This window comes from Tupaia chinensis, unplaced genomic scaffold (assembly GCF_000334495.1).
Source record: "Tupaia chinensis unplaced genomic scaffold, TupChi_1.0 Scaffold000387_1, whole genome shotgun sequence".
Lineage (NCBI taxonomy): Eukaryota > Metazoa > Chordata > Mammalia > Scandentia > Tupaiidae > Tupaia > Tupaia belangeri.
In genome coordinates, this window is record NW_006159889.1 from 1,206,421 (window position 1) to 1,220,141 (window position 13,721).

The window sequence follows — 13,721 nt, forward strand, 5'->3', positions numbered from 1 at the left end:
CTGCTGTTGGGAAGCCTGAGGTGTGATTCCACTGCCCGTCTCGGTTGTCTGGAGGCCAGCCTGTTCCAGGGTGGTGTGGTCCAAGGTGCTGCTCTGTCTCTTCCAGAGCCCTCCCCCAGGGTGTGCCGGGTGTGCCGTGTGCCTCAGGGCCTTTGCAGGTGTCCAGTCTGCTCTTGGGCTTGCCTCCATACCTCTTTCCAGGTGTGGCTTCCACTCCCTGCAAGGCCCCTCTTAGTCTCTGAACTTGAGGCCCAGAGCTCTTGGTGTGGCCTAGGGTGTGACATCCGTGACTGCCAGTTTGGGGGACCTTCTCCATTCTCTGCCTTGGACTCTGTCCCTCTGCTCAGGGTCCCCAAGCAGTGGTGAAGTCAGCAGCCTCACTTCAGGCACTGTGAGGCCCTGCAGATGTCTCCAGACAAATGGGCCTTTGAGTTTGCGGACCGGGGAGCTGGTTTGTCTGGCCAGACCCGCCCGGCAGCCTGCGTGCTGGGAGCAGAAACTCTGGGCTGGAGGAGGGAAGTGAGCCTCTCCTTCCTGCAGGGGCAGGGGGTGACGAGGATGGTACTGGGTTGGCGAGGCCCATCTGGGCAGCGAAGATGGACTTCGGTCAGTAGGACTTGTCCGTGCTGGCACAGGAGCTCGTCTCAGGTGAGGCCCTGAGTTGACGACGGTCAGCTCGAGTTGGTGAGGATGACCTCCTCCCCGACCTCTGCTTCCTGTGTGTCTGTTTTGGGGGGCACCAAGGCAGCTGAACCATGTGGGTGTATGCAGCGGAGGGAGCCACTGGGAGGTGCAGCCCACATCAAGGGCACCAGCAGGGCTGGGTAGCTGAGCAGTGGGGAGATGGTGTGGGAGTGCCTGACTCCTGCCCACACCCCAGATGAGGCCCACGCTGGTGGGGATCAGTAATGGGTCTAGAAGGAAGGGGCTGGCACGGTGGCTCTGTGTGCCAGCGGAGGAGGCGTCCGGGGGCACACCTTCATTTTAAAAATTATAGAGAAGCTGAAAGTCAAAAATAAATATTGCTTCTAAAGCTTCTTTGAAGACTGGCGTGTATGCTGGGGTGTGTTCTTCCAGGCTGGGCTGTTTTCTATGAACTCATTCACGCATTCAACCACCCATTCAGCGTTTGCCGGCTGAGCACCTACTGTGTGCCAGGCCCTCTGCTGGGAGCTGAGGATACAGCGCCAAGCCGAGCAGACACACACTCATGCTCCTCCTAAGCTTACAGTAGTGACTCAGTCATTGTATAAGCAAATAAATAATCTCATTTGTGGTCGCTGCTCCGAGGCAAGGTCCAGGCATGTAGTCCGGGACGTCATGGGAGGCTTCCTTGAGAAAGTGCCGTTGCATCTGAACCCCGAGGGGTGGTTGGCCAGAAGGGCATGGGTGGCTCCTTGTAGGCAGTGGCTCCCAGCACAGCAGGGCTGCGGACCGGAAGAGAGTGGGTGTGTTTGAGGAACAGGAGAGGAAGTTCTCATGGCTGGCTGGTGGGAGCAGAGTTACGGGCAGAGGTGTGCAGGGCTGATTCTACTTGATTCCAGAATCATACTGAGGAGTTTGGACACAAATTCTGCCAAAGCCAGGGGCTTGGTCTGTGCTGCTCAAAGCTGGTATGTCTGTGCCTGGCAGAATGTCTGTCACATAGTAGATTCGTGGAGAGTACCAGATGAAGAAGTTAGCAAAGGAAGTGACGAGATGTCCACCTGGGCCACCAGTGACATTGTGGCCAGATCCCACACAGCCAACCGCGCAGTTCAAGTCCCAGACCTGGTGGCCTAAAAAACATGCCAGGCGGATATACATGTGTGCCCCAAATCCTGAATGGAGGGGGAGATGGAAAAGATATTACAGCCTGACCATCCCTCATTTTCTTTCTCTCAGGCAAGCACCTGTGCCCTCTGGTAATTAAAAAAAAAAAGTCCCCTTTTTACTAAGTGAGGACTGTCCCGCATGGACAGTCGTGTGCGCAGCTTTTCCCTGCATAGACAGCAATTTCGAATGTCTTTCTACGGCAGTACATGATCTGCTGCGATAAAGTTCTTGATGCTTTCTCCATCCTTTTCTCTCTGTCCAGGAAGGAGCGGAGGCCCCGGTGCCCTGCCCTCGGTGCTGGTTATCCAGCGAGAGTGACCGGTGTGAGCAAGCAAAGACCTGGTGAGTGTGCCCCAATGTGCCAGGGGCAGGGGTGCAGAGGGCTCCTGCAGGCCAGGCTGAGCAGCTTAAGTTCTGACTCACCTGTGGAGAGCCACAGAAGGGTTGTCACAGAGATGGCGTGAGCCAGTTGCATGTGACTGAGACATGATGGAGGCCTGAACCAAGAAGGCGGAGATGGGAGCGAGAGGAGGGATTTGAGTGCTGTTTAAGGAGCTGGAGTAGCCAGGACATGTTAAAGGACCGAATGTGGGGCAGGAGGGAGGGGAGGTGTCAAGGACGGCGCCTGGTTTCTGGCCAGAGTGGATGATGGAGGAGGGCAGGGCATGATACACGGCTCGTTAACTGCTGTAGGTGTGAAACGGGTTTCCAGGGACAACGCTCCATTCGCCATGTTTCTGTAGAAAAGACTTCCTGTGGACTGTAGGTGGTGGTTGAAGGGAGCAGGGTGTCCACAAGACCTGGGGCACATCCCCTCTTGTCTCTGAGGTGCACTTCTTTTCCTTTCTGTTAGAAGCACAGAGTGGGTGGACAGGAGTTGCAGGAAATGAGGTTGGGGAGTTAGTTAGGAGTCGATGGATGGGCCTTGGATGTTGGGCTAAAGACCAGACTTCTTGAGGGTGATGATGGAGGCACTGAGGAATTTTAGGCAGAGGAGCAATATCCTTATGTTCACCTATCCATTTGCCCATCCGTTCATTCATTCAGGAACATCGAGTGCCTGCTGCAGCAGAGAGCAGACAAAGCGCACTTGACGGTCATGATCCTATTTGCATTTTCGTGAGCCAAACGGCGTGTTGGGTTGTGTGTGGAATGGGTCGGAAGGGAGTGACAGGAGGCAGGAAGCTCACTGCCAAAGTGGGAGGTGAGGAGGTCTTATGGGCACAGTGGTAGAAGGGATGGAGGCAGGACAGATTCAAACAGAGGAGGGAGGTGAAGAAAAGGGAGCGTTCCTGCTGCCTGCGGTGGCTGGGTAGATGATTGTGCTGTCCCTGGGACTGAGGACCCTGGAGGAGGCGTAGGACTCTGGGAGCATAAATTCTGGTTGGACTGCTCACCTGTTAGCTCTTTGGAGGAGGCCATGTCTGTGTGTTCACCACCTTGCCCACTGAGCAGTTCTGGATGGATGGCTGGACAAGGAAGGCCCCCAAAGAGATGGGAAGGACATGAGCACACCTTAGGTGTCTGCTGGGGACCAAGCCCTGAGCTTGGTAAGATGGGGCTTGGGGTTTGGGAAAGGGTGCAACAGGAGGTGCCGTATCATGGTTGGGAAGGCCAGCTGGGACAGTGGCTGTCAGGGTGCTGTGTGTCCTTTCCCTGGTCCACCCTGAGATCATGGGTCTCACCTACCTGGGAGCCCGTCTCACCAGAAGAGGTACCTGGAATTGGGGCCCTCTGTCCACTGCTTGCCAGTGGTGAACCTGGAGGGGTGGAGATGGGTGCGCTGTAAGGCCTAACTTCTGGAAGTGGTGCTGACTGGGAGGTCGGGGGCTGCTTGGGAGTACCGAGACCCAGGAACCAGCTACTCCCTGCTAAGCCAGGCTGGGGCCATCTTGATGTAAGACCCAAGGTGCTCACAGGGGACAGGGTTCTGAGGCGGGGGCTGGGTCAGATCCTAGTCTGGCCTGGCAGAGGAGCTCACGTCTCTGTGGGGTTTGTCAGCCTCCGCATTGTTGGCATCTTGGGCCAGATAACCCTTGGTTGTGGGGGCTGGCCTGTCCCTATAGGGTGTCTGGCAGCATCCCCGATTCTTCCCACTACATGCCAGTAGCCCCCCTCCCCCTTGACAATCAAAAATGTTTCCAGACATTGTCTAATGTCCCTTGGGGGCATAAATCATCCTGGATTGAGAACCTCTGGTGTGCGTCACCCCTCACTGCTTTCACCATGCTGTAAGCCTGGAAACCGGGGAGGGTCTGCAGGGGAGACTATGAGGGGCTACTCATCTGAGTTCTGAAGGGTGTTGAGTGGTGGACAGGAGAAGGGCGTTTCTTCCAGTGGCGAGAACTGCAAGTGCAGAGAGGCCCAGAGGCCGCAAAGTGGGGAGCCCACTCCCCTGGAGGGAGGAAGCTGGAGGCTAGGAGAACATAACCGTCCGAGGGTGCCCCATGAGCCCCTTTGACCTTCTGTCCCTGGAGCTCAGCCTCTTCTGGACCCTCTGCCACCTCCAGACATTCTGGGACACTCCTAATCTCCCCTTCCACTCCCCAGGGAGACAAGCTGAGGCTACAAGAGGGTAGGGGGCTCACTCCAGCTGGGGGAGCCCTGACACCCTCCGTGAGAGGGAGGGCGGTCCATGACTGCTCACAGATCCTGGTTAGAGGAGGGGAGGCAGTCCTGTAGGCCGCCTGCTTCCCTGGGATGGGGGTCGAGGCCAGAACTGTGATTTACTCCCGTCATAATCGAGCGGTTGGTTTGGTGAGAGTTGGAAATATGTTGGTTTTCCCTTCCCAAGTGTAACAAGGCCTGTTTCCGCCTCCGCGGCCGCCGCTGCTGCTGCAGTGCCACGCGGTGAACTGTCCAGGACATGACAAAAGGGCTCGCTTAGCTGCCGCCGGTTAGAAGATGAACAGCCCAGCTCTCCCCGCCCGACAGGCGCTCCTCACAGCCCAAGCGCTGGCCTTTCGTCTCTGCTGTCCACTCTGCAGAGCCTCGGATACTCCTCTTTGCGCCGGTGTCCATTTCTGGGCCCCTGCCTCCTGGGAGCCAGGGTCCTGGCCTGGGGAGGCTATAGGAACAGGTGGTATTTGGAGACTAATTAATATTTGTGAACAATCACACGTGCCCCAAGGGAAACAAATCAATCTGTGTTTGCATATTCATAAGGAGGATGAATATGATAGCGGTTCTCCAGCCGGGAACTCTCCCATCTCGGGGTCACAGGGCCCCACAGGCCCCCATTGAGACTGGCAGGGGTGGTTCGGTTGGGCCACATGGAGGTAATGTGGTCTCTGAATAACACGTGTTTTCTGTGATGTTTGTATGTAAATCCTGTGGCTTGGTATAGAGCCGGGTTCTGCCTCCCCCCACAGTGCTGATTCCCAGGCTCTTTGGTTTCACGAACCAGAACAATTTCCAAATGTACTTGGGGGCCAGACATGGGGTTGGCAGTTTTTTATTTTGCCAAGTAAGGATGTTATTTAAAAAAACAACCGCTGTCTGCTATCCCCATCATTTCATACGGGAAAGGGCGTTTTAACACCAAGGACAAAATTTGAGAATAAAGGACAGTTCTTCCCAAGAAAGGGCAGCTGGCAGCTTTACCCTGATGTAGCCAGGAAGAAGGATATATTAGAAGCATTCCGAATGTAGAAGAATTGCATACGATTATATCCTGTAACCTCACGCAGTATGTAATTGTGTTCCTGCCCAAGTGTGTCAGTTCGGCAGGACCGATAGTCCATGGTGCAATTCGGAGACGAGCTTGAGTGCCCAAGTGTTCCGGCCTTGTTTTTATCTCAGTCGTTGAAAGCCCAGACTCGCCCAGCCGTGCCGGCGAAGTGGACGCTCTGCTCCGAACACCGTCGCACACGATTCGCTGGGCTCTCGGCTGCCCCAGCAAGACTGGCAGCAGCCCTGCCTCACTGCTGCTTCCCCCTTCTCCCCACAGGTGACCCTGAGTCTAGGGTAGGGGCAGTGCCAAGGTCTAGGCCCGAGGCTGGGCCTGTCCTGTCCCGATGAGGGAGGCCCCGGAGCTGGGAGCGGCCTGAACCGCCTGACACCGGGTGCAGGCTCCGTGCCCGGACTCTGGGGCGGGAGGCAGCTTGCTCACGCCAGGAGCTGGTGAGGGAGAGGCCCTGGCCGGCTGATTGGCTGTGTCACTGCCAGAGTAGTTCCCTGAGCGTGTGGCCATGTCGCCTGTGCCCCTCATGTTTCCCTATCCCCTTGGGTGTCTGGGTCTGAGTCTCAGGACCCCTGGGAGAAGCCCTCTGGGGAGGGAATGTCTTTGTTTAATTTCTCTGCCTTTGTCCTACGTTCTGGAAAAGAATAAAGTGTTCTGAGCAACCCAACCCAGATACACAGGGGTCCTGGAGTCCCCAAGCAAGGGCCACTTGTCTTGCCACATTGGGGGTGGCATTCCCACAGGCCCAAGTTGTCTAACACCCATGGCCAGAGTCTCACCCAAGACTGTGTCACATGGATGTCTGTTCTGGGGGTTACAACCCCCTGGTGGCTTTGCTGAGGACTCACACCCCCTTAACTCAGGTCCCAGAGACTCAACATCGTGTTCTCTATAATGGATTCATTCTAGAGTCCTGTGCTGGGGAGCTACACCCGCGAAACATCCTTTTCAGCAGCAACGCCCTGTGACATCTGTCCCCTCTGTGTACACCTACATGATGTCTGGGCCAGGTGACGGCATCTCCGTGATGTCGTTCCTGGGAGTGACCCTGCTCTGATTACTGTGCCCAGGCAGCTACAGGGTAAACCTCCCTGGTAATCGCGCTGGGCGCTGCATCCCGCGGTGGCTGGTGAGCGTTTGTACCTCCATGACATCTGCTCTGTTTTGCTCCACACTAGGGAGGCATGCTCTCTGGGCTGCTGGGAGGGGCGTTATGCCGCATGGTGTCTGCACAGGGGAGGGTCCATACCCGGAACACCTGTGCCCAGGAGTTTACCTCTGTGATGTTGGGTTACCACCAACCCCTGGAGCCTGTACCAGGCCGCTCTGCCTCTGTCCTTTGGTGCAAATGCAACACGTCACTGAGTTATTGGCTCTGGTATCGCCTCAGGGGCTGCGGCGTGGCTGTATCAGAGGCCCTCACCCCTATGGTAACCTGGCAGGCAGTGCACCACCTGCAGTCTGCTGGGGCGGGAGCTCTGTCGTGGGCTGCCCTGGCCTCCGGTACTGTGACGACCAAGCCTAGACAGGGTCTTGATGATCTGTGGTCTCCACCCCTGCACGGCCTGGCAGGGAATCATGGTCCTAGCCAGCTGAGTGCAGTGATCACTGAGCAGATCCCTGCCCAGAGTTGGTGTGAGCGGGGCTGGGTGCCCACCAGACCCCTTTCTCTTTCTTGCTTTTAGCTGCTCAGCTTCTGTCTCAGACTTCTAGCAAGATCCTGGGTCAGGGGACATCTCTCATCCCTTTCTCTTTGTGTTCAGGCTGTCCCCCACCCCACTTAACAGCCCTGCTTCCTTGTTCAAGACCCTTGCTCCCCTACCACCCTCTGATCTTGTGACATTTGACTGTCACAGCTGAAAAAGGGCTCCAGTTCCAGGGACTGGAGCCCAGCTCCTTCCGGTTCGCTTGTTCTGTGACCTTCCAAATTCTCATACTACTGGGGTTGGCAGGTACTTGGGTCAGCCAGAGTCCATGGGTACCACCGTGGGCCACTAGGCATGTTCACTGTCACCCCTGCCCCCACTCCCTGTTGTGTTTCAGAGCACTAAGGGGAGATTGGCCATGTGCCAGCCACCTGCCCAGAGCCAGGTGTGAGCAGAGCAGGTGGGCACTGAAGCCCACAGGCAGGGAGTGTGGGAGAAGACCCTCAGGAGCTCCCTGCTGAGCTGGAAAGCACCTGCAGTGTCTCTGTGGTGTATTGCATGGCCACCTTGGAGGTTTCACACAGGTGCCTGCAGAATGGGCTCAGAGCCTTGTGAGCACAGCCCCGAACTCTGTCTTCCTGTCTCAGACCCGCTCCCTGCCGTTCATACCTCACCATCTCCATCCTTGATCTGCTCTGGACTTCTGGGGCAAGGTGGAGGAGGCATGGGGGTGACTTTCCAGGTCCAGAACCCCCCATTATTGGCCATTAAGACCTCCCTGTGGTTTCTCTTTAGAGTGGGACAGTGCCATGGGAATTGGGGGTAGGACGGGGGTGGCCAGGTGAGGCAGCTTCAACTTGTCGAGAGCACGTCCTGGCGAGCCCTGATGGGTTGTGGCTTTGGCTGCAAGCCTCTGATTCCTGGAGCCCGTCTTCTGTTAGCAAGGCCTTGTTCTGGGGCTGATGCCTCATCGTGGGGGTCTAGCCTCTTGCACCACCCTCCCTGCTGGAGAGAGGAAGGGCAGCAGATGTCCCAGGGACTCTGGAGTCCTGGCCTGTGTGGGTCTGCCTGGCTTGCGCCTGCTCCTGGCTCTGACTTGTCTTTGTCAGTCCCTCTGCCCCCATCTGTGTGTCTCTGACTCGTTCCTCTGTCTCTGTCCCCTTATGGGGGTGATTGGCAGCTCAAGGCTGGGAGGGGACATCCCTGTACAAACTCCAGTCTCAGTAGCTCCATATTCTCTCCACTTAGGTTAGGAGAAAGGCCTGAAGGCCACCTGCGCTCTGTCCCTGCACTGTGACTGTCGGGTTATCCTTGAAGGACTGGGGAATCAATGGAGTCTGGGTAGTCAGTGCATGGTCCAAGGGGACCTGTTGAGTGAGACCCTGGATGGTCAGTGAGGTTGAGGGGGTGCCAGGAAGCAGCATGGGTGGACGTTGGGGACACCGCTGGGTACCAACTCACTGGCTCTGCCTTCTCTCCATACAGGTTGATTATCCTGGGCTGGAGCTAGAGCCCTGGGTGGCCCCGAGCCAGCCCCAGGAGGACAATGGTGCCCCTCGTGCCTGCACTCGTGATGCTTGGCTTGGTGGCAGGAGCCCATGGCGACAGTAAGTTTGACCCTTCAGGGTGTAGGTCTCCCAGGTGGAAAGGGGGCATTCCTCTTAGCAGGACTCAGGGGTGGGGACAGGACCACCCACAAGGCAGGAACATGGCCAGATACCTCTCTAGACCTGTCCTGGAGAGCACCCATCTAAGGAGTACCCCAGCCCCACTGCTTCCTGGGAGCCTCCTGGGATACCTGGACGTCCCTGGAGTGCAGGGTGGGGCATGTCAGGGTGCTTTGTGGGCTGGGGCGTGACGTGTTCTGGATTCATGTGGTCCTTACCAGGTGTGCCCAGGCATGCGCTGTCTGCCCTCACAGATCTGTGCAGGAGGTGTGACAGTGAGAACCATCAGGGGCAGCACGCAGGGAGTGTGCACAGATGTGTGAGCAGGATGTCAGATGCATCCACAGGTCCAAGGAGGGCCCAGAAGCCACCTGGCCTAGACCCTCAGGATCCAGTGTGCCCCTCCCCCTTTCATCAGAGATCCTCAGGGCAGAGGGGCATCCCCTTCCCTAGTCTCAGCCCTGGAAATTGGGAAGGTTGTGCTTGGCCAGCGGGAAGCTGAACTGCAACAACCTCATGTCTCTGTGTGTGTGTGTGTGTGTGTGTGTGTGTGTGCGAGCCCTGATGGGTTGTGGCTTTGGCTGCAAGCCTCTGATTCCTGGAGCCCGTCTTCTGTTAGCAAGGCCTTGTTCTGGGGCTGATGCCTCATCGTGGGGGTCTAGCCTCTTGCACCACCCTCCCTGCTGGAGAGAGGAAGGGCAGCAGATGTCCCAGGGACTCTGGAGTCCTGGCCTGTGTGGGTCTGCCTGGCTTGCGCCTGCTCCTGGCTCTGACTTGTCTTTGTCAGTCCCTCTGCCCCCATCTGTGTGTCTCTGACTCGTTCCTCTGTCTCTGTCCCCTTATGGGGGTGATTGGCAGCTCAAGGCTGGGAGGGGACATCCCTGTACAAACTCCAGTCTCAGTAGCTCCATATTCTCTCCACTTAGGTTAGGAGAAAGGCCTGAAGGCCACCTGCGCTCTGTCCCTGCACTGTGACTGTCGGGTTATCCTTGAAGGACTGGGGAATCAATGGAGTCTGGGTAGTCAGTGCATGGTCCAAGGGGACCTGTTGAGTGAGACCCTGGATGGTCAGTGAGGTTGAGGGGGTGCCAGGAAGCAGCATGGGTGGACGTTGGGGACACCGCTGGGTACCAACTCACTGGCTCTGCCTTCTCTCCATACAGGTTGATTATCCTGGGCTGGAGCTAGAGCCCTGGGTGGCCCCGAGCCAGCCCCAGGAGGACAATGGTGCCCCTCGTGCCTGCACTCGTGATGCTTGGCTTGGTGGCAGGAGCCCATGGCGACAGTAAGTTTGACCCTTCAGGGTGTAGGTCTCCCAGGTGGAAAGGGGGCATTCCTCTTAGCAGGACTCAGGGGTGGGGACAGGACCACCCACAAGGCAGGAACATGGCCAGATACCTCTCTAGACCTGTCCTGGAGAGCACCCATCTAAGGAGTACCCCAGCCCCACTGCTTCCTGGGAGCCTCCTGGGATACCTGGACGTCCCTGGAGTGCAGGGTGGGGCATGTCAGGGTGCTTTGTGGGCTGGGGCGTGACGTGTTCTGGATTCATGTGGTCCTTACCAGGTGTGCCCAGGCATGCGCTGTCTGCCCTCACAGATCTGTGCAGGAGGTGTGACAGTGAGAACCATCAGGGGCAGCACGCAGGGAGTGTGCACAGATGTGTGAGCAGGATGTCAGATGCATCCACAGGTCCAAGGAGGGCCCAGAAGCCACCTGGCCTAGACCCTCAGGATCCAGTGTGCCCCTCCCCCTTTCATCAGAGATCCTCAGGGCAGAGGGGCATCCCCTTCCCTAGTCTCAGCCCTGGAAATTGGGAAGGTTGTGCTTGGCCAGCGGGAAGCTGAACTGCAACAACCTCATGTCTGTGTGTGTGTGTGTGTGTGTGTGTGTGTGTGTTGAAAGGGGCTGGAATAGTCTCCTGCCCAGATCCAACTCCGAACTTTGGTCCCTTCCCTGCTGCCCTTCCCCCTGCCTGGCTCTATAAGACTGGCCGCAGCCCGCCCCGTCACCATGGTTACCACTGCTTGGTTACTGGTAGGAGGCGGGGCATAGGGCAGATTTAGCCAATCTGCAAGCCGAGGGGGAGGGGCGAGGTCGGAGCCAAGGTCCCTGGGGGAAGGGGCCGTGCCCAGCCTGTCCGGTTCCCAGAGGTGGTCTAGGGCCAACCCAGGGATTACCCTGGGGATCTGGTCGGCCATAGGGCCCCCATTCCTCCCACTCCCCACCAAGCCTCGGCACAGAACTTCCCATTACCCACCAGGTTCTCTTCTCCTAATAGCTTATTAATTATTCACGAACTGCTCCTGCCCCGCCCTTTGTTCTCAAAGGCGGAGTCCTGGGGTTTGGAGGGCTAGAAGGGATAGGGAATGAGGGTTAGAAGGGTGGGGAAGCGGCAGGCCTTCCTTCTAAGGAGGGGTGAAAGGCAGTTGGCGCACTGAAGTCCCTGCAAGGAATTAGGGCCAGGGTCTAGACAGGAAGTCAGGAGGGAGTCACCCAGGTGGACGGATCTCCAGGCCTGGCTGGGACTGGTGGGAGAGAGCTTGCAGGGGCAGGTTGAGGTAGAAGCTAGCCGGGTGCCACCCCAGGGTTGGCAGGAGGGAAATGGTCCAGGTGTGGTCAGCAGCCCTGGAACACAAGCACTGTCCCTGCCCTTCTTCCCCATCCCCGACACTCAGACACTCAGGCCTGCAGACAGGAGCTCCAGAGCAGGGGGAGGGTGGTTCCCCCTGAGAGAGTGACTGTCTTCCCTCCTGCTTCAGACCCAAGGCACCCCAGCCTGTACCCCATGCTCCCTTCCCCCCAACTTGCTCTTCTCCACGTTCTTCCCCTAGTGGTGGCATTACCACCCACCTGGTCACCCACATTGGAACTGGGGCCTCCTTCCTCCCCGGATCCCACATCTAATCCTTTGCCAGGTTCTGTTGTTCCTCCCTCTTGAGTGTCTCTGGAATGCACCCACTTCTGTCTCTCCACCTTCCTCCAAGCCACCCTCAGCTCTTGCTTGGGCTTCTGTGTGCAGCCTCCAGTCCCTGCCCTCATAATCCCTTTTCCATTCCAAAGTAAGAGTCGTGCTGCGCAAGGCACACTTGATCGTGTCGCTCCTCGGTGATAGCCTTTCGTCCCCTCTCCCACTCTGCTCAGGGTCAAGCCTGGGAGTCTTCACCGGGTGCTGCGTGATCGCGCCTCTGCCAATCTCGTCCTTCCCCCGCATGTCCACCCGTTCTGCCGTGCTGACTTCTCACAGGTGTGCTCGTGCTCCTGCGTGTCCAGGCCCTTGCTCCTTCTGTTTCTTCTGCACGGAACAGTCTTCCCCATGTCTGACACTTGACCAGGTCCTGCTCACCTGGAGCCGTCACTTCCTCCGGAGCTCATCCTGATCCTCTGCGCTCCCCTCTGACACAGTCATGGCTGCCAGATTCGGCTAGCCCATTGGCCTGGGAGTTGAGGGGTTCACGTCACGGTTCAACTCCGGGCCTAGAGTGGTTGGGCGGGTACATGAAGGGTGCAGCCAGGCCTAGACCCCAAGTAGGAAATGACGGGGGCAGGATGGAACGGTTTACAGTGCAGAGTCCAGGAACCTCCGTGTTGTTGCTGTAGGGACAAGAGTCCCAAGACCAGTCTGGAAGGTAGAACCCGCTAAAGAGGCCAAAATCCTGCCTCAGCCGGAGTGGGGGCTTCAGTGCCTCGGGCGGTGTCTCAGGCAGAGACCATGGCACGGGGCTGGCTGGGGTGACGGTGACAGTGCTTCAGGAGTCAGAGTCTGTCCTACCACCTGCCTGAGACTGCTCACACTTTCAGATCTGACCCCCCACTGTGGCCAGGCTTGGGCCGAGCTTGGGAGAGTCCTAGCCAGGGGCAAGCAGCCAGACGTGGACAGGGCTGCTGCGGAAGGTAGGGCAGGCGCCCCAGAGAATTGACAACCGGAGCAGTGAAGCGCAGAGCCGACAAATGTGTTTCTATAGGCCTCTTAACGAGACAAATGAATGGGGGCCCTGGCCTCTGAGGGAGGGGGTGGGGAAGCAGCTGCCAGGAGTTAGCCCTGAGGCCTCAGCTTCTGTGCCGAGTCAGCTCTGGTGGAGACCTGGGCACGCACACCGGGAACCAGGCTAGATCCCCGTCACAGCTCCCCCGGCCCACGGCTTTGTGGCTCTCAGGAGGAGGTGTCTGGGGCCAGAAGTGGCAGGTACTAGGATGGAGAGAAACACAGGGACAGGCCTTGCAGGGTAGGGTCGCAGGCTGTGAGCAGACAGTTACAGCAGCAGTGCTGGGCGGGCTGGATTGGCTCTGGAGCGGCTCTGGACAAAGGGGATTGGGAGGCTTCCTGGAAGAGGGGAACCCTGAAGGGGGCTATTGTATAATGAGGTGAAGAATGTTCTGGACCTCTCTGAGGACTAAGCACCCATGGCCGAGCCACAGTGAGAACCCAGATAGCATGGGACAGAGGCAGGGGCTCAGGGCCAGGTGTGGGGCCCTGGTTATGAGCACTACCTGGAATCACAGGGCAGCAGGCTGGGGGCAGGGAGCTGAGAGTGTGTCTGTTGGGTCACCTCCCCACCCTGCTGAGCTGGCCCAAGGCTCCCCGCACACAGGCTCTGCAGTACCCTCCCCCTCCTGCTTACAGGTGTCCAGACTCTGCCCTCCGTGGGGCTGCTCCCCTAGCCTGTTTTCCTATTGCCTAATGGGGGTAATCGTGCCTACCTGGAAAGGTTAACTGAGGTCACGTGGTGAGGCACCTCGTACCTAGCAGGTGCTCTCCTTAGTCGGGGGGCATGACCTGGGAACCAGGGTGTTTCTGAGAGGACTCCCCTACCCAGCTCCCCGCCAGGATCTCGTAGGAGCTCATTAGAGTCCCCAGCCCATTAGGGCTTCAGGGCCTGGCCTGGGAAATCCTCCTGGCTGGGAGCTCCC

General features: G+C 57.9%; 1 protein-coding gene across 4 annotated transcripts in view; it reads left to right on the forward strand.

The window, feature by feature from the left end:
• Nucleotides 1-2,077: 2,077 nt before the first annotated feature.
• PTPRF (protein tyrosine phosphatase receptor type F) overlaps nt 2,078-13,721 on the forward strand; it is an 88,740-nt gene continuing 77,096 nt past the window's right edge. For 3 of the 4 annotated variants that reach the window (XM_006153751.3, XM_027773909.1, XM_027773908.1), the window contains exon 1: nt 9,978-10,095. In XM_006153751.3, coding sequence (XP_006153813.1) covers nt 10,035-10,095 — 61 coding nt within the window. In that variant the 5' untranslated portion in view covers nt 9,978-10,034. Of the gene's footprint in view, nt 2,158-8,628; nt 8,751-9,977; nt 10,096-13,721 lie in introns of those variants that run through there. The other variant, XM_027773907.1, reaches the window with a different exon arrangement.